This window comes from Littorina saxatilis, unplaced genomic scaffold (assembly GCF_037325665.1).
Source record: "Littorina saxatilis isolate snail1 unplaced genomic scaffold, US_GU_Lsax_2.0 scaffold_1513, whole genome shotgun sequence".
NCBI lineage: Eukaryota > Metazoa > Mollusca > Gastropoda > Littorinimorpha > Littorinidae > Littorina > Littorina saxatilis.
The window spans coordinates 1-17,500 of NW_027127810.1; the positions used below are offsets into that span (position 1 = coordinate 1).

Consider the following 17,500-nt stretch of genomic DNA (forward strand, 5'->3'; position numbering starts at 1 on the left):
GCATACACATGTGGTTATTCATAAAATCAATTGCATACTATGCAAGTAATTATAAGTACAAGCTGGTAGCAATCGAACATGTAGCAATAGTACAACAAAAATATATTCAGAATATACAATGCACAGCATATCTTTGGCGTAATACTAAGTGTGGTAAATCAAAACGCGTTAAACTACTCCGACATTAAGTGTTTTTTGACACATTTTTAAACACTTTTTAATGACTTTAAGTGCTTAAGGGATGATGGAAGTGGGGTGTACACGTTAAAGATCCCACGATTGACAAAAGGGTCTTTCCTGGCAAAATTGTATAGGCATAGATAAAAAATGTCCACCAAGATACCCGTGTGACTTAGAATAATAGGCCGTGAAAAGTAGGTAATGCGCCGAAATGGCTGCGATCTGCTGGCCGATGTGAATGCGTGATGTATTGTGTAAAACAATTCCATCTCACACGGCATAAATAAATCCCTGCGCCTTGAATATGTGCGTGATATAAATTGCATGCATTTTTTTTTAAATCCCTGCGCTTAGAACTGTACCCACGGAATACGCGCGATATAAGCCTCATATTGATTGATTGAAAAAGCAAGACTGGTCTTATAAAGGTCAATTCGTGAAATCGGTGGGATCAAGTTGACCGACCCATATCTGTCGGTAGCTTTATTGAATAATGATTGAGACTGAACTTTAATTTAAAAGGATACAGATTTAAGATTGGGCCTTTTCTTACCATCTGTCCTTGGGAGAGAGAGTGAGAGATGTATACGTGAGAGAGCGAGGGGGAGAGAGAGAGAGAGAAAGCGAGAGACAGACAGAGAGAAACAGAGAGCGAGACAGAGATGAAGAGAGAGACAAAGAGAGAGGGCGACTGACAGCGATAGAGTGAAAGGGACCGACCGACCGACCGACCGACCGACCGACAGACCGACAGACAGACCGACAGACAGATAGACAAGCAATGAAAAATACATAGAGAAAGAGAACAACACCTACAGGCAGCAGAAGAATAGTTAGACAGAAAGACGTCGCAGTAAACAGACAGACACACAGACAGACACACGGATAGAGATAGGAACAGGGGGGGGGGGGGGTGATGGTGGCAGAAACATTACATTGTGCGCTTGTTAACGCGTGTCCACAAGGAATACAGGCCGCCTTACAGAAAGACGCAATTTTCTTGCGCAAAAACACCTGTCATTGTTTGCTTTTATCAATGTTTTTGCTTAAATTAATTACCTCATTTTTATAAATATAATTATTTATATATTTTTTACATTTGAAAAACATGTTGCGTCGTTAAGACTTGTGCAACGCTTACACAAATATTGATCGGATGAGGCAACGACATGTTACCGTCTTAAACAGCTAACATTAATGGTTTAGTTGGTATAGGTCTTTACAAATCCACAATTGACGAGAGTTCTAATAAAAACCCTGTAGATGTTCCGCGATTGAAAGAATGACGGATGCGGGTGCGTATAAAAAAAATATCAATGGACATTGATTGTCTATTAAAACAAGAAAGACCACCAACAGTTTGCGGACATTTTTGTTTCTCGAAGAAGTGCCGTGTGCGTACCAGTGAAGACGAAAAGCTTGAAAACTAATCAAGAACAAATCACTTGTTGCATGGACAGCAGCTAAGCTGTTGATCTTTGCTGTGTGTGGGGGGTTGATGGACACTATGGACGGGCGCTGTGGCGGGGTGGTAATTAAGACGTCGGCTTCTTAATCGGAAGGTCGAGGGTTCGAATCCCGGCCGCGGCCGCCTGGTGGGTTAAGAGGGGAGATTTTTCCGATCTCCCAGGTCAAATTATGTGCAGACCTGCTAGTGGCTTATCTCCCTTCGTGTGTACACGCAAGCACAAGATCAAGTGCGCACGGAAAAGATCCTGTAATCCATGTCAGAGTTCGGTGGGTTATAGAAACACGAAAATACCCAGCATGCTTCCTCCGAAAGCGGCGTATGGCTGCCTAAATGGCGTGGTTAAAAACGGTCATACACGTAAAAATTCCACTCGTGCAAAAACACCCCCACATCGGGAAAAACGGCTTAAATTTCAACAGCACCTCCAACAACTGATGTTCACTAATAAACAGTGCTGGGAACACACAAGAATGTCCTTGTAACAAATCAGACATTGACTACATCCACACCAACAACAACTACTACGAAAACTTCAACAACAACAACTCGAACTCGAGAACGATTATAATTTCTACAAACCCCACCATCAACAAAACCAACACCAACTACAACTACCATCTCAATAGGAATCTGTGTTTTGCCTAATATATTTGCCAAGCCTGGCAAACCTTGAACTTACACCCTTGAGAGAGAAATTCAACTTCCTCATAAAGTGTCTGCTTCAAACTAGGGGAAAATGATACAACTCTACACTTAATCCCCAATTATCAAACCCTCATAGATGGGAAACATCTGTCTCCACTATGACACCGCAAATAGAACGGTCTCAAGCAACAGACGCTGATACGATACAGCTAATCCTTCCAGTGCCAGGGCATTTCCGGCACACATCCGTCTCAACTATGACGCCGCAGCAATAAGGGTATCAAGTCACAGACGCTGATACGCTACAGCTAATCCTCCAGTGCTATGTATTTCCGGCATTTGCCATCCTTCAAACCCAATCAAGGGCCGGGGAAAGGAAACGAAGAGACAGGGGCCTGCACGCTCCTGAGCCTCTCCCCCAACTGTTATATCTACACACTGGCACCAATTAAAACCTCCAACTGAGCACACATACCCAATCTCGACGTTTTGCTCATCCCCTTACATTCCCGTATCAAAAGTACGCGCGTTAACATCCCACTATCCGTGGTCAAAGTGCACTTGGCACTATACGGCTCTCTCCCAAATCATGGGCAGACACTCCAAAACAAACCAGAATTTCTAATGAGAAAGCAAAACAGATCAACGACAACCTAACACGAGCCAAACAATTCGTGATCAACTTGTCCAATGTAAAACTCTCAGACGGACAATACCTGGGCTTAGCAAAAGGCCTGAAATTCGGTTTGATATTGCAAACGCTCACCACCCGCTACTGAAATTCACATACAACATCCCTGACTCAGAGGCTCCATTTCTCGACATCACCATATATAAGGGCAACAGATTCCTGTCCAATAAAATACTGGACCTGAAAACACACAGGAAATCTACAGAAACATTCCAATATCTCCACCGGGAATCTGTCCACCACCCCCCCCCCCCCCCCCCCAGCGTCTTCAAAGGCCTTGTGAAAGGGGAATTGACCAGATACATTCCGAGTGTACGTGGGAGTTTCAGCCCACGAACGCAGAAGAAAAAGAAGATGGACACTAACAGTCTGTGTGTCTTTCGATAATAGACGTAGTGCAGTAGATTCAGTAGGGGTGCCTTCAACCTCTTACATATTTTTTTAATTGGCATTACTAGATCGGAAAGTGTATTATGATAACGGTTTGCTATGTTCACAGCTCAGTTTTTGTGCTAAACGACCGTGAGGGGCCCCCAAGCTACCCCGGGTGGGGGTCCTTTGGCGCCAACAGAAAATAATTATCTAATCAGTAATATAGTTAAGTGATACATCTAATTAGGGGTTTTCGAGGGTGCTGATTCCAAAAATGATGTTTTTATCTCGATTAAATGTCATGATCACATATAAAAGGTCTCCTTTGTTGCTGAATTACGATTTTTTGGGTTAAAATAAACAATATATCCAGTTCAAATTGGTTAAATAGTTAGTACATACTTAGTAAACATATGATATTCTTCATTTAAAATCTTGTCATTATCTCCTCAGGTATGGCATATCAATTATTATATATAAAGTAATAATAATCAGTGAAAGTCTGTGAGTAAAATATATACCAGGGTTGTCATAGATTCATGCTATGATTATCGACTTCGACGTCCTCATGTCATACTGTTTGATGCCTGTGCCTCCCTGCCTTGGAACACCAGATGGGTTCTTCGCCAAAACCAACAAAGCTGCCGTGCTGCATTACCTCCTGGAAGACATCACACCAATAGATCTGGCGCCCAAAGACGCCTTGTTCATCCAGGATGGCATGGCTCTGCTTCACATCCTCATAAACATGCCCCCGACCTTTGGTGAAATATGCTTGCAAATCCTTGACCAGATGGTGGCAAAGAAACACTTCTTGTTCTCGACAGACAGCTACCATCCGCAGTCCATCAAAGCACAGGAGAGAGAAAGGCGGGGGAAATCAGAAAAAATCATTGTCGATGGACCATTAACCAGGAAGCCTGGCGACTTCAAGCAGTTCCTAGCGAATGACGACAACAAAAAGCAGTTGTGCCAGCTTTTATTTCGAGTATGGAGTGACCAACGTGCAGCTTGAAGACTCGAAAAGACAGACATGGCAGTTCTGATCGTAGAAGGAAGGGCCCATAAATTGACATCATCCAACGGAAAGGTCGAGGCACATGAGATTCATACGATCTACAGCAACCAAGAGGAGACCGACACAAGGGTTGTGCTGTATCTCCACCACGCCGCAGCAATTGGATACAAGGACGCTGTCGTCAGGACGCCTGATACTGACATATTTGTCATCCTGTTGTACCATGCTCATGAAATCAAATTGAACGTGTACCTAGACACAGGGTCTGGAAAACACAGGCGGCTGATCAACGTCACTGAGTTTGCTGAGTCTCTTGGAAAAAACTACTGTGCCGCACTTCCTGGGTACTACGTGTGGAGTGGAGAAGACTGCACCAGCGCCTTCAAAGGGAAGGGAAAGGTAGGACCGTTGAAGAAACTGCAGAAAAACCCAAAGTTTCAGGAAGCGTTCGCACGGCTTGGTGACGAATGGAGCATCCACCATGAAGTGGACGAATCATTGGAACAGTTTGCCTGCGTCATGTATGGACACAGTCGGGAACTGTCAGTGAATACAGTTCGTGGGAAAATGCTCTGCAAAATGGTGGGTGAAGATGAAAAACTCACCGCGATTGGCAAAGTCCAAAGTCGACCTCGCTCGTCTGCCTCCTTGTCGTGCTGCTCTGCAGCCACACAACAAACGTGTGAACCACCGTGTTGCTCTGTACAAAAGAGCGCACATAGCCATTGTAGAGAAACCAAAACCCTATGATGAAGGCCAGGGATGGATGAGAAACGCAAAAGACTTACTGGAACCGATATGGTCATCAAAACCCATTTTGCCAGCGTCTTTGATTGATCTGTTAGCTGCTATTGACCCTAAAGACAAGGAAACGGAAGATGAAGAAGACTTGGAAGTGGATGAAGTTGACTTTGACGCAATGTTTGAAAGTGATGAAGAGTTGTAACTGTCTCCTTTGTACAATGGTTCAGATATGTTGACAGACGCAGATATGATGAAGATTTGGTTTACCCGAGATTATGCCAAACATTCCTTTAGGGTTTTGTTGTTATGAAATGATGCCAAACTTTTCGTGTAGGTGTGTTATTATGAGATGATGCCAAACACTCGTTGTAAGTGTGTTTGCATGAGATGATGCCAACTATATTCATAGTAGTTGTTATTATGAGATGACACCAAACATTCTCCGTATATGTGTTACGAGTTCCCTGTATTCATGTTATTATGAGATTATGCTTAAACTATTCCTTGTATACGTCTCATTTGAGATGCTGCCAACTATTCTTGTATATTTTTTTATTTTGAGATTACGCCAAACATTAATTGTGGGTGTATTATAATAGTTTATTTTTGATAACTTGTTTTTTTTAGAAATGAGCACGTGATTTAACCGTTCAAATCAGTCAAGATAAGTTCAACAGCTTTCATGACAGAACTATCAATTTTGACTAAATGTTTAACACTTTCTGATTAATTGATATGATTAATATAGTTGTCTAGATGACTACTTGTATCTTTCTCAATTAGACACAAAGTACATCTATGCAATTCTATGGCATAGTGTTGATACTTTTACAGTAATTACCTAGGTAATAAGCTAAATTATATAACATAATCATATGTTTCAATAAAGAGTTGATGTTTTAATAAACCTATTGCATAATAATTATTATGTCCTATATTTTGTTGACAACACTTTCAGCTATGCTGATTTGTCCTTATTAATATTATTGTTTGAATTTTGCTCTCTATTGCTCTTAATAAAATGTTTTTTGTTTTTGAATATTTTTCTTCACTTTTTATGGATAAAAATATTATTATTTGCAATATATCGTCTCTTAGTTTTGATCATGACATTTAATCGAGATAAAAACATCATTTTTGGAATCAGCGCCCTCGAAAACCCCTAAATAGATGTGTCACTTAACCATATTACTGATTAGATAATTATTTTCTGTTGACGCCAAAGGACCCCCACCCGGGGTGGCTCGGGGGCCCCTCTCGGTCGTTTAGCACAAAAACTGAGCTGTGAACATAGCAAACCGTTATCATAATACATTTTCCGATCTAGTAATGCCAATTAAAAAAATATGTAAGAGGTTGAAGGCACCCCTACTGAATCTACTAAACTAACGGAAACCTCGACAGAGACTGAAAAGGAGAGAGAGAGAGAGAGAGAGAGAGAGAGAGAGAGAGAGAGAGAGAGAGAGAGAGAGAGAGAGAGAGAGAGAGAGAGAGAGAGAGAGAGAGAGAGAGAGAGAGAGAGAGAGAGAGAGAGAGAGAGAGAGAGAGAGAGAGAGAGAGAGAGAGAGAGAGAGAGCGAGATAGAGAGATAGAGAATGAGAGAGAGAGAGAGAGAGGGAGAGAGAGAGAGAGAGAGAGAGAGAGAGAGAGAGAGAACAAACAGAGATGGGATGGAGACTGAGAGCGAGAGACAGTACCAGAGAGACAGAGACCGAGGGAGAAAGAGGCAGACCGAGAGAGAGAAAGATGGAGAGGAAGAGACAGAGGCCGTGAGAGAGACAGACAGACAGACACATAGAGAGAGAGAACATAGCCATGCATAACGATCAAGAGACAGAAAGATGTAGCAGCACACAGATATTTTTCTTTACTTTTCTCAGGCCATGACATATTTTTTTTCCAATTCGAAGACATTTTGTGTCGTTAGGATTTGCGCAACGCTGATACAAATACTGATGGGCTGAGGCAAGAATTGTTACAGTCTTAAAAAGCAACTATTAACGGTATAGTTTGTGAGGTCTTTACAAATCTGGAATCGACGAGAATTCTGATAGAATCTCTGTACATCTGTACAGATTAAAAGGATAAGGGATGCCTTTTATTCCTTTTTACATTTAGTCAAGTTTTGACTAAATGTTTTAACGTAGAGGGGGGAATCGAGACGAGGGTCGTGGTGTATGTGCGTGTGTGTGTGTGTGTGTGTGTGTGTGTGTGTGTGTGTGTGTGTGTGTGTGTGTGTGTGTGTGTGTGTGTCTGTCTGTCTGTGTGTGTGTGTAGAGCGATTCAGACTAAACTACTGGACCGATCTTTATGAAATTTGACATGAGAGTTCCTGGGTATGAAATCCCCGAACATTTTTTTCATTTTTTTGATAAATGTCTTTGATGACGTCATATCCGGCTTTTCGTGAAAGTTGAGGCGGCACTGTCACGCCCTCATTTTTCAACCAAATTGGTTGAAATTTTGGTCAAGTAATCTTCGACGAAACCCGGACTTCGGTATTGCATTTCAGATTGGTGGCTTAAAAATTAATTAATGACTTTGGTCATTAAAAATCTGAAAATTGTAAAACAAAATAAAAATTTATAAAACGATCCAAATTTACGTTCATCTTATTCTCCATTATTTTCTGATTCCAAAAACATATAAATATGTTATGTTTGGATTAAAAACAAGCTCTGAAAATTAAATATATAAAAATTATTATCAAAATTAAATTGTAGAAATCAATTTAAAAACACTTTCATCTTATTTCTTGTCGGTTCCTGATTCCAAAAACATATCGATATGATATGTTTGGATTAAAAACACGCTCAGAAAGTTAAAACAAAGAGAGGTATCTTTCTTAGCGCAACTACTACCCCGCTCTTCTTGTCAATTTCACTGCCTTTGCCATGAGCGGTGGACTGACGATGCTACGAGTATACGGTCTTGCTGAAAAATGGCATTGCGTTCAGTTTCATTCTGTGAGTTCGACAGCTACTTGACTAAATGTTGTATTTTCGCCTTACGCGACTTGTTACATTTAGTCAAGTTTTGACTAAATGTTTTAACATAAAGGGGGAATCGAGACGAGGGTCGTGGTGTGTGTGTGTGTGTGTGTGTGTGTGTGTGTGTGTGTGTGTGTGTGTGTGTCTGTGTGTGTGTGTGTGTCTGTGTGTGTGCGTGTGTGTGTGTAGAGCGATTCAGACTAAACTACTGGACCGATCTTTATGAAATTTGACATGAGAGTTCCTGGGAATGATATCCCCGGACTTTTTTTCTTCATTTTTTTCAATGAATACCTTTGATGACGTCATATCCGGCTTTTTGTAAAAGTTGAGGCACCCTCATTTTTCAATCAAATTGATTGAAATTTTGGCAAAGTAATCTTCGACGAAGGCCGGACTTTGGTATTGCATTTCAGCTTGGTAGCTAAAAAACTAATGAATTAGTTTGGTCATTAAAAATCGGAAACTTGTAATTAAAATAATATCTTTATTAAACGATCCAAAAACAATGTTATCTTATTTTTCGTCATTTTCTGATTCCAAAAACATATACATATGTTATATTTGAATTACAAACAAGCTCTGAAAGTTAAATATAAAAAAGTTATGATTAAAATTATTTTTCCGAAATCGATTTAAAAACAATTTCATCTTATTCCTTGTCGGTCCCTGATTCCAAAAACATATAGATATGATATGTTTGGATTAAAAACAAACTCAGTAAGCTAAAAAGAATAGACATACAGAAAAGCGTGTTATCCTGCTCAGCGCGACCACTACCGCACTATTCTGCATGGCTTGTCGATTTCACTGCCTTTGCCACGAGCGGTGGACTGACGAAACTACGAGTATGTGGTTGTTACGACTCAACTCCAAACAACTCTTGTTTAGCCGAGACTGAAATATTTTGTTGCACCATTAGGGTAAGAGTCTACGAGACCTTGGAGACGAAGTAATGACGTCACTAGTATGAGAATCTACATGTTGGATCTACGTCATTACTGCGTCATTAATATGCGAATTTACGTAACTCATGGAGTTGCATCGTGGGATGAAAACAGTTATTTGGAGGAAGGAAACGTGAACCGCTAACCATTACGGTCACTCTATTTGCCGGGTACTGAGAGGCTACAAGTGGGGAACAAGAATCCTGTGTAACCACCGATGAAAAGCCGCCGGCATCCCTACCATCCCAAGGCCTGAGATGTAACCCGCAGCCGCACAGACTCGTAGAGTAGTGTCCGGAAAGGAGCATCAAGAGGTAAGGTGTCGTAATATCGAGCGTCCATCAAGGAACAGCAATTATACACTCACATCTATTCGCATATGATATTTGTTTTAGAATGTTTAATGAAGTTAATCATAAACGTACATGCTGCAAGTTAGTTCGGCATATAGATCTAGTATTTTATTCAGTAACCATGCTTGGTTTGTCTGCGAACTGCCCGACATGAAGATAGGGCAAGAAATCGAAATTAACCTTGATCCTAGGATACCGTTGTTAATAACAAGTATTACCTTTGATCCAGGGGTTCGAGCGTCTGGGATCCGCTGGGATAAGGGTGAACTAACCAAGCTACGCCACCAGTGTGATCCACCAGCGAGGAGCAAAAGGAGTTTGTCTACTAATCATCATCATCATCAAGTGATCTGCATCAAGTTCGTCAATACTATGGTCATCATGTGAATCCAGGCTTCCATCAGGACATTCGGACTTTATAACTAACCAGCCCAGTTGAGATAAGTCCAGTTCGACCTAAACTAGCTGTCAATGCAAGAACAATTAACTATGAACGCAAATTCGTTAGATCTAAAATAGAAATAGTTTGTTAAAGAATCCGGAAATATTACCAACCAATAAATTTATTCATTAATCTAAATCATCAGTGTTTTACGAGATTGATTTGAAGCATGACTGTTGTAAAGTTTTGAATATAACTTTGGTGTGTTCTTAGATATTGTATCTAAAACACAAGGTAAAAAGTGGAACTGCAACAATGGGGGCTCTGTCCGGAGATCTATACTGAACTCGTGTTCGTACCTAAGAAAAACTTGCATTGACAACTGGTTTACCCCATAAATTAGTTAGTCAATTTATCCGTGAAGCGACGGAATTTAGAATATTTTCTGGAAAATCTTTCTTCATTTCTTTCTTCAAAATTCAAAATCGTTTCCTGCTTCATGTCGGATTCACTCATATACAGACCAGACGGTGGTAAGTAGAATATTTAAATTATTTCTGTAAGAAGAAATTTTAAATAACTCCGTGTTTGATTTGGGTACATTCTGCCCAAAGAATCTTCGCGATCGCTGTTGTTCACGAACAGCGTTTTTGCTAAATTAATTCGTGGAAGGATTTCCATCTAGTTCGTCGGACAGTATCATAGTCATAAGGTAAGACATAGAATTGATGTTCGACAACTTCACGGGAAATTGGCAGTTTACTCACTAACTGTCGGTTCGAATTATACTCTCAAGTTCTGATCAAAACGGTGAGTGTGTTATAATTCCAACCAGGATGGACGCTCGATAGTACTAGGACCTTAGTTTAAGTTCAGATTAAATTATAACTCTAGTCGGAGTAACATTTAAAACGTGTTGCTTATTTAAGTTGTGCTTCACATTATTGGTTATCTATAACCCGCGGGTTGATAGTTAATAGTGGGGAAAACTTCTGTGGGTGTGTTTGACAGACTGAAGGTCGTCATCACATAAGGCTTTGTAAGGCAACTTACTCAGCGACACACCGCTAAGTCCTAGTTAGTCGTTTCGGTTCAAGATAGAGACGAAGGACAGGTGTAGGAAAAATCACGTGCGCGTGTAACATTGTTTGTACCAGTGTTGAAAGGTTGAACAATACCTGCGGGTAAGAGTCTTCCATATATTAGAGTACCACCAAGAGTGGATGTACCAAAGTTTTGTATTTTGAGGGATTACCTAAAATGGCTGATACCAGACATCATCAGCACTACACCAGATTCTCGTCAACCGTGGGCATAGACCCAGAATATACAGAAGGAGCAAATCTGATTGATATCACCGATCTAGGTGATGACGGCCACGCCGCTCAGCCTGTGAACGGACAGGTCGAGCAGACCGTTCCATCAAGTCCCAGCGTCAGTTCGATCAAGGAATTGATCACCATGGGGAAAGAGTTGGGTTTGGAAGGAAAGGAACTACAGTCATTCGTCCAAGGGGAGAGGGATAAAGAACGAGCAGCTCAAGAGCGTGAACATGAGCGAGAAGCTCAAGAGCGGGAACATGAGCGAGAAGTTCAAGAACGTGAACATGAGCGAGCAGCTCAAGAGCGTAAAGATGAGCGCCAATTCAAAGAGAATGAGAGAGACAGACTCTTTAGGATAGAAGAGCTGCGCATTCAGAGCGAGGTTCAGATGAACACGAATGAAAATGCAGCTCATCCTTCCCAATCCTCACATGACCATGATCCCCGTTTCATTCCCAAAATCCCTTACCTTGATGACAAGGATGACGTTGAATCCTGGCTCAAACAGTTTGAACACTATGCCAGAGATATGAATTTGGACGAATCAAAGAAAGCCTCCCAGCTGATATACTTCTTGAAAGGTAAGGCCCGTACCATCGTGTCCAAAATGGACGATGAGGATGTTGATGACTATGAAAAGGTGAAGAGCGCGTTATTTGAAGGATTCCAGCTCACCGCTGAGCAATATCGCATGAAATTCCGCAATACTAGACGTAATCCCGCGGAAACTTACAAAGAACACATCACTAGACTCGATCGGTACCTAACCAAGTGGATCGAGCTTGATCCGTGCGAGAAAACTGTCAAAGGATTAACCGATTTGATCCTGCGAGAGCAGTCCTTGCAGTCAATGCCTTCTGATCTCGCCGTGCATGTCAAAGACCGGAACCCGATCAATGCCAAGGAGATGGGAAAACTCGCGTCCGATTATGAGCTGAACAGAAGCCAAAATAAATTGAGACCGACACCAACGCGAACTCCTCAGGACGGAACGAAACGTTTTGAGAAGGATCATAAACCATCACCTCAACAAGGTAAAAGATCTTCTTTGACACCGGCGGAACGCGAAAAACTCCGAGAAGCAGGACTATGCTTCTATTGTCGCGTAGGTCTACACCGTTCGAGCGATTGTCCCTTACGGAAAAAAGGCAACACCGCCGGAGCTGTGACGGTTGAAGATGTCCGACGCAAAACACAGGGAAGAAAATCCCCGTTAGATAAATTGTGTCGAGACTGCACCACAAAAAAGTTTTCGGATCTAGTTGACGTCAAAGTCAACGGCAAACGAGTGACCGCCCTGAGAGACTCGGGCTGTAGCTCGATTGTGGTGGCCGCACATCTTGTGCCGGCCGACAAAATGACTGGTCAGAGAAAGAGGACCACGTTAGCGGACAAAAGTAAAGTCCGGTACTGCGAGACCGCGATCATTCATGTGGATTCGCCCTTCTTCTGCGGAGAGACAGAAGTCGTGGTCATGGCGGATCCCATAATGCCGGTGCTCATAGGGGAGTTCCATGGAACTCAGAACGACAGGAGGAAAACACCGATTTTCCCTGTCAGAGAACCTGCCTGGTATCACGACAGCACTGAGACAGTCGCTGGGGCCGTAGATACCAGAGCACAGTCCAAATTGGACAATGATAGAGACAAATCTGCGAGTAAGCCAAGTAGCCGGGAGCCAACATCGGATATGTTTACTCCAAAGGACTTACGCGAGGCTCAGAAGACAGATCCTTCGTTAGACAGCATCAGGAAACAAGCTGCTACCGGAGAAGAGAGAGGCCACATGAGGGTCGTGGAAAAGAATGGTATCTTGTACCAGTCGACGTTCAATCGGAAAGGAGAGGAGTCTTTGAAGGTTATTCTTCCCAAATCGTTCCGTAGTAAGGTGCTCGCATTCGGCCATGATCATCCAATGGCAGGACACCAAGGTCAGCGTCGTACCGCCGAAAGGATTAGACGCGAATTTTGGTGGCCATGCTGTGGTGTTGAGATCCGCCGCTACTGCTTGTCATGTGACGCTTGCCAGCGATCCGCGCCAAAACACCTTACGAAGAAGGTCCCATTGGGCAAGATGCCAGTGTTTGAGACTGCTTTCAGAAGAGTAGCAGTCGATATCATCGGGCCTATTCTTCCTATGTCCGAGAACAAAAAACGGTACATCCTCGTCATGGTTGACTTTGCCACCCGCTACCCTGAAGCTGTCGCGTTGAAGGACATCCACGCCGAGACAGTAGCCGATGCTTTGTGGGATTTTTGGACTAGACTCGGTATCCCAAGTGAAATATTGTCTGATAACGGGAGCCAGTTCACAGGCACTCTGATGCAGGAAGTCACTGAACTCCTCCGCATCAAAAGGAAAACCTCTGCGGTATTTCATCCAGCTGGAAACGGTTTGTGCGAGAGAATGAATGGCACGTTAAAGAACATGCTCAAAAAGATGTGCATAGAACAGCCCAAAGCATGGGACACGTTCATCTCTGCATTACTGTTCGCATACCGCGAGACTCCTCAAGAGAGTTTAGGTTTCTCGCCATTCGAACTGTTGTTCGGGCGTACTGTCAGAGGACCAATGCAACTCTTGAGACAGATTTGGACAGATGAGAGCGTCTCAGATGAGGTCAAAACCACTGCGGAATATGTAGTGAACCTTCGTGAGAGGATCGAAGAGACCTGTTTGCTTGCTCGAGAGAACTTGAAAAAAGCATCAGTGCGATCTGCTCAATATTACGATCGTAAAGCCAAACCAAGGTCGCTAAAACCAGGAGAGAAAGTCCTGATTCTCAAGCCATTGAAAACAAACAAACTGGAACTCACTTGGCAAGGTCCATTTGAAGTGTTAGAGAAGTTGAATGATTTCGACTACAAAGTCCAAGTAAGGAGGAAGGAAAAAGTATTCCATGTCAACCTCCTCAAGTCTTACGTCGAACGTGAGCAACCTGTCACCGATGGAACAATTCCGGTTGCAGTAGTAGAAGAAGAAGAAGAAGAAGTGATCGTCTCAGTAGTGGTAGAGGAGGACGAAACCACTAACGACGACATCTTCAGGTTGGACAGTCAGAGGACTATCCCAACATTTGAGACAAAGCGCACAGAAGGTTTAGACCACGTGCACTTTTCAGAGAAACTCACTCAGTCACAGCGAACTGAAGCGAGACAGATCTGCGCGGACAGACTAGATAATCTGACCGACGTACCACTCACCACGAATCTGACTACGTGTCGAATCGAGGTCACAGACAAGAAACCGGTCTATATAAGACCACGCCCCATTCCACATGCGTATGTGAAGATGGTGGAGAATGAAGTCGAAGAGATGTTGAAGCTAGGAGTCATCGAACCCGCCAACTCAGCTTACAATTCACCCATTGTTCTCGTCAAAAAGAAAGAAGAAGGGAAGTACCGCTTTTGCGCGGACCTCCGTGGGTTGAATGATGTCACGGTGTTCGATGGGGAACCCATCACCGACGTTCAACATTTATTCCAAAGCTTAGGAAAAGCCAAGTACTTCTCCAAGCTAGATCTCACGCGTGGCTACTGGGGAATACCCATTGTCGAGGAAGACAGAGACAAAACCGCGTTTGTGACGTCACGAGGCCAGTTCCGATGGGTGAACATGCCCTTCGGGTTGAAGACCGCCACTGGCATCTTCAACAGGATGATGAGGAAGTTGCTAGGTCCCCTCAACCGAGACGATGTGTACCATTTTATGGATGACATCTTGATAGCCACTGAGACGTGGGAGCAACACATGGAAGCCCTGAAGGCAGTCCTTCAGCGGCTCAAAGAAGCCAACCTTGCAGCAAAACCGTCGAAATGCTACATCGGATTCGACCAATTGCCGTATCTTGGCCATGAAATCGGGCATGGAGAGAGGTGGCCAGAAGACGATAAAATCGTGAAGATCGTGAACGCCAAAGAACCAGCTACAAAGAAACAGCTACGCGCAATTTTGGGTCTCACGGGGTTTTACCGAGAATACCTGGAAAACTACTCGACTGTGGTCGTGCCGCTCACCGACATGACAAAGAAGAGCTTGCCAGACAAACTCAAATGGAGTGACGAGGCAAAGAAGAGCTTCGCAAGACTCAAACGAATGGTCAGTGAGAAACCAGTCCTGAAAATGCCTGATTTCGGCAAGGACTTCGTTCTTCGCACTGACGCATCAGACCGAGGAATCGGTGCGGTACTGATGCAACTACATGGAGAGAAGCTACACCCCGTAGCGTACCAGTCGAAGAAGCTACTCGGGGCTGAGTCCCGATACGCGACTGTGGAAAAGGAATGTCTGGGGAGTACAGAAGTTTGAAAGATACCTGTACGGACGACACTTTGTGTTGGAGACAGACCACCAACCCTTGAAATGCCTACAGAGGAATCCAACAAACCCTCGTCTGTTACGATGGTCGCTACAATTGCAACCATACTCCTTCACAATCAACTACATCCCAGGAAAGGACAACCTAGGTGCCGACTATTTGAGTCGCATCAACTGAGTTTCAGAGTCCAGAAGGAAAATTTGTCCACCCCGTTGGAGTAGTGAGGCCAAACTGGCCGCGACAGGCTCATGCGGATCTACTCCAAAATGTGGAAACAATTGTATATATGCATATTGTATATTGTATTGTATTGTATTGTATATTGAGTCGTATAAACGGAAACGAAATAAGATTTCGCTTGTCCACCCCCCGGGGTTATGTTACGACTCAACTCCAAACAACTCTTGTTTAGCCGAGACTGAAATATTTTGTTGCACCATTAGGGTAAGAGTCTACGAGACCTTGGAGACGAAGTAATGACGTCACTAGTATGAGAATCTACATGTTGGATCTACGTCATTACTGCGTCATTAATATGCGAATTTACGTAACTCATGGAGTTGCATCGTGGGATGAAAACAGTTATTTGGAGGAAGGAAACGTGAACCGCTAACCATTACGGTCACTCTATTTGCCGGGTACTGAGAGGCTACAAGTGGGGAACAAGAATCCTGTGTAACCACCGATGAAAAGCCGCCGGCATCCCTACCATCCCAAGGCCTGAGATGTAACCCGCAGCCGCACAGACTCGTAGAGTAGTGTCCGGAAAGGAGCATCAAGAGGTAAGGTGTCGTAATATCGAGCGTCCATCAAGGAACAGCAATTATACACTCACATCTATTCGCATATGATATTTGTTTTAGAATGTTTAATGAAGTTAATCATAAACGTACATGCTGCAAGTTAGTTCGGCATATAGATCTAGTATTTTATTCAGTAACCATGCTTGGTTTGTCTGCGAACTGCCCGACATGAAGATAGGGCAAGAAATCGAAATTAACCTTGATCCTAGGATACCGTTGTTAATAACAAGTATTACCTTTGATCCAGGGGTTCGAGCGTCTGGGATCCGCTGGGATAAGGGTGAACTAACCAAGCTACGCCACCAGTGTGATCCACCAGCGAGGAGCAAAAGGAGTTTGTCTACTAATCATCATCATCATCAAGTGATCTGCATCAAGTTCGTCAATACTATGGTCATCATGTGAATCCAGGCTTCCATCAGGACATTCGGACTTTATAACTAACCAGCCCAGTTGAGATAAGTCCAGTTCGACCTAAACTAGCTGTCAATGCAAGAACAATTAACTATGAACGCAAATTCGTTAGATCTAAAATAGAAATAGTTTGTTAAAGAATCCGGAAATATTACCAACCAATAAATTTATTCATTAATCTAAATCATCAGTGTTTTACGAGATTGATTTGAAGCATGACTGTTGTAAAGTTTTGAATATAACTTTGGTGTGTTCTTAGATATTGTATCTAAAACACAAGGTAAAAAGTGGAACTGCAACAGTGGTCTTGGTGAAAAAAACAGTGCGTTCAGTTTCATTCTGTGAGTTCGACAGCTTGACAAAATGTTGTTATTTCGCCTTACGCGACTTGTTTTACTTTTAGTCAAGTTTTGACTAAATGTTTTAACATAGAGGGGGGAATCGAGACTAGGGCCGTGGTGTGTGTGTGTGTGTGTGTGTGCGTGTGTGTGTGTGTAGAGCGATTCAGACTAAACTACTTGACCGATCTTTATGAAATTTGACATGAGAGTTCCTGGGTATGATATCCCCGGACTTTTTTTTCTTTTTTTCGATAAATGTCTTTGATGACGTCATATCCGGCTTTTTGTAAAAGTTGAGGCGGCACTGTCACACCCTCATTTTTCAATCAAATTGATTGAAATTTTGGCCAAGCAATCTTCGACGAAGGCCGGACTTCGGTATTGCATTTCAGCTTGGTGGCCTAAAAATTAATTGATGACTTTGGTCATTAAAAATCTGAAAATTGTAATTAAAATTTTTCTTTAATAAAACGATCCAAATTTACGTTTATCTTATTCTTCATAATTT

General features: G+C 42.7%; 1 protein-coding gene and 2 long non-coding RNA genes across 3 annotated transcripts; all 3 read left to right on the plus strand.

Moving 5' to 3' along the window:
• The first annotated feature begins 8,959 nt into the window (after positions 1 to 8,959).
• On the plus strand, positions 8,960 to 9,991 carry LOC138956184 (uncharacterized). Its single transcript, XR_011452539.1, has 2 exons — positions 8,960 to 9,372; positions 9,641 to 9,991. It is a non-coding gene; the product is annotated as an uncharacterized lncRNA (long non-coding RNA).
• A 1,062-nt stretch (positions 9,992 to 11,053) lies between these two features.
• On the plus strand, positions 11,054 to 15,308 carry LOC138956183 (uncharacterized). Its single transcript, XM_070327612.1, has 2 exons — positions 11,054 to 15,214; positions 15,285 to 15,308. Exons 1-2 carry the CDS (start codon positions 11,054 to 11,056, stop codon positions 15,306 to 15,308), a joined length of 4,185 nt encoding a protein of 1,394 aa, XP_070183713.1.
• A 99-nt stretch (positions 15,309 to 15,407) lies between these two features.
• Positions 15,408 to 16,835, plus strand: LOC138956182 (uncharacterized). Its single transcript, XR_011452538.1, has 2 exons — positions 15,408 to 16,216; positions 16,485 to 16,835. It is a non-coding gene; the product is annotated as an uncharacterized lncRNA (long non-coding RNA).
• Positions 16,836 to 17,500: the final 665 nt, after the last annotated feature.